Raw genomic sequence first — 2480 nt, forward strand, 5'->3', positions numbered from 1 at the left:
GGACATCCAGCAACCGCAATCTGACGATAGCCAACAAAAAATGATCAACCTGCAATCTTTTTTCTTTCTAATACACGGACTGCAACAAATCAATTTGCAGCACCACACTCCAATCCACGGCAGCATGACCGGAGGGCTGGATGGCTGCGTGTCTGGAGTGCGGAGGCGGCGAACTTAAAGTCATCCTGGCCCGAGGGAGGTGGCGGCGAGTCACGACGTGGACGTGGACGTGCACTCTGAGATCGCCTATGCCCAGCCTAGACCGTCGCCCATGGACGGGGTGGCCCGTTGGACGGAGGTGGACAACCTGGCCGACACCGCAACATCGACGGTGCCATCTCCCTAGCGTTGAAGGAGGGCCGGTGCAGCGTGCGTCGTCGTGGGAGGGCCCGGCCAGGCCGGAGCTAGGCGATGGCGGGGGGCGAGGGCCGGGCCTGGCCAGATCGAGGCAGCGCCAGTGGGGAACACGCCGGATCTGGAGAGGCCGAGGTCGGCGCCTGCGGAGGAGTCCCCGGCTGTTGCGTGGCGTCCGTGGAGCTGTGTCCTGAAGCGACGGAGCGGGGAGGAGGCGGGGGTGGAGCCATCCACGGCGATCTCGACAGCGAGAACCGTAGTGGCGAGGGCCACGAGCACGACGCTGGAGGTGAAAAGGAAGACCACGAGGCGCACAGCGGCGGCGGGGACGGGGTGGGTTTGGTCTGGTGTGGCCTAGTGGCGCGGCGGCGGGGGAGGCACGGGTGCGGAGGAGGCAGGGGCCCGGGGGCCATGAGTTAAAATGAGAAAAAAAAATTAACGATGGAAGGAATCGAACCCGCCGGGGGTGATCCGCATGCGGCCGGTTAGACCAATCAGGTTATGCCACATGGCAGATCTAAGATGAAGAACACACAAATAGTTCGTATTTCTCATTTTAATCCGAAATTAAAATTTCTAACTAGTATTTCTCCCTCATAGTAACTCTAAATTTGATGGTTTTTGTTCCTACTTTCTTCTAAAATTATGATCCTTCATTTAAATCTATTTATTTGTATGCTAATTGCTATTTCATGATTCTTTTGCATATGGCTTGATTTCTTCCTCTAAAGTAGAAATAGAAAACCAACTTTTCTACATCACAACTGGCAAAGTAAAATCACACTTATGATTAGTAAGGTAAAGGTAAGGTTGTGTTCAAATTTCAAGTTCATACGAGTTTAAAAGTATTATGAAGTATTCAATTCTCAAAGTTTGACTTAAGTTATAAGAAACTATGTGAGAGATGTACCTATTTGTGAACAATCTATAATCTTACTTAGTCAAAACCATCTGTTTTTTTTATAGCAAGATTATAGACTTAAAATATGTTTCCATGTCAATTTGTAGAATATTTTGAACAAATTTAAATATTATTACAATTATCCTATGATAATTTGGAGATTGATGATTGAATTACCAATAACAAACAATTGAATTTTTCATCTATCTTTAGAACATGGGCTGCAGGGAAACATATGAGCCTAAATATAATTTTTTTCAAAATTTTTGAATATTATAAGGTGTACATTTAGATCATTTTAAACCTAGATTAGCATTAAAAATAATTAACGACTTAGTTTAACGGGTCAAAAAAACATTCCTGGGCCGTTTTCTGCTAAGGCCCAACTCATCTTGATCGTCCATCTCCGAACCAACGATTCATATTGATAGTTGGATGTATAAAAGACCTAGCCAGCCAGAAACCCTAGCTCCTTTATCCCATTCGTTCCCAGATCAGCCGGCGCCTCCCCTCTTTTCCTGCTCAGATCCAGCACCAGCACCTCCTCTCCGCCTTAGATCCATCACCGTCCTCGCCTCACCACGCTGCGCCCTTGCCCTTCCCAGACTCTCCATGCGGTGGCGCCTCCGTGCGGCGGCTCCATGTGGTGGCTCTCAATGCGACGTAGTCCGAGGCGCCCGTGCGAGCCTCCGCCGCGGCATAGTCCGCGTGCCGGCCGGCCGCCGTCCTCTCCACCTTGTCCACCTCGCGCCTCCTCCTCGGCCACCGGCCCTTCCTCGGGTCGCACTTTGCTGCCGACCGTGCTGCTATAGCTGGCCCCGCGGCCGGGCTCCGCTCGTGCCTGCGCAAGTCACGCCGGATTCGGCTCCTCGGGCCCTTCGTCGAGGAGCTCCAGGAGGCGCTCTCCTCCGGGATGGATCGCACTGCATCCCATCTTTCTAGATTTCTAGGTTACTTCCTCTCTCTAATCCCCTTCTCTCCCTCTCGGCTTTCTATTCTAATTTGTGCTCAACTGCTGCTGCTAGGTCAATGTCATGCTTGCTGTTGCTGAGCTGACCATTGTGCTGCTGCAGAGACAACACGAGCCATGGCAGAATCTCCAATTAGGTAAGCTCACTAATTAACTCATCAACCGCCCCCCTGATTCATGATACTAATTTCGGTATGTATGCACATAAGAACGTGACAGAGCATTAGGTTGCAGAACATTTGCAGAAATAGCTCG

The 2480-nt window shown here is 50.5% G+C and overlaps 1 protein-coding gene across 1 annotated transcript; it reads left to right on the top strand.

Moving 5' to 3' along the window:
* Positions 1-411: 411 nt before the first annotated feature.
* LOC120662292 (maintenance of mitochondrial morphology protein 1-like) lies at positions 412-774 on the top strand. Its single transcript, XM_039941472.1, has one exon. It carries the CDS (start codon positions 412-414, stop codon positions 772-774), a length of 363 nt encoding a protein of 120 aa, XP_039797406.1.
* Positions 775-2480: the final 1706 nt, after the last annotated feature.

This window comes from Panicum virgatum, chromosome 2N, assembly GCF_016808335.1.
Source record: "Panicum virgatum strain AP13 chromosome 2N, P.virgatum_v5, whole genome shotgun sequence".
NCBI lineage: Eukaryota > Viridiplantae > Streptophyta > Magnoliopsida > Poales > Poaceae > Panicum > Panicum virgatum.

What these genes read in the sequence shown, in the direction of transcription:
- LOC120662292 (XM_039941472.1), top strand. Translation starts at nt 412, where the DNA reads ATGGCGGGGGGCGAGGGCCGGGCCTGGCCAGATCGAGGCAGCGCCAGT.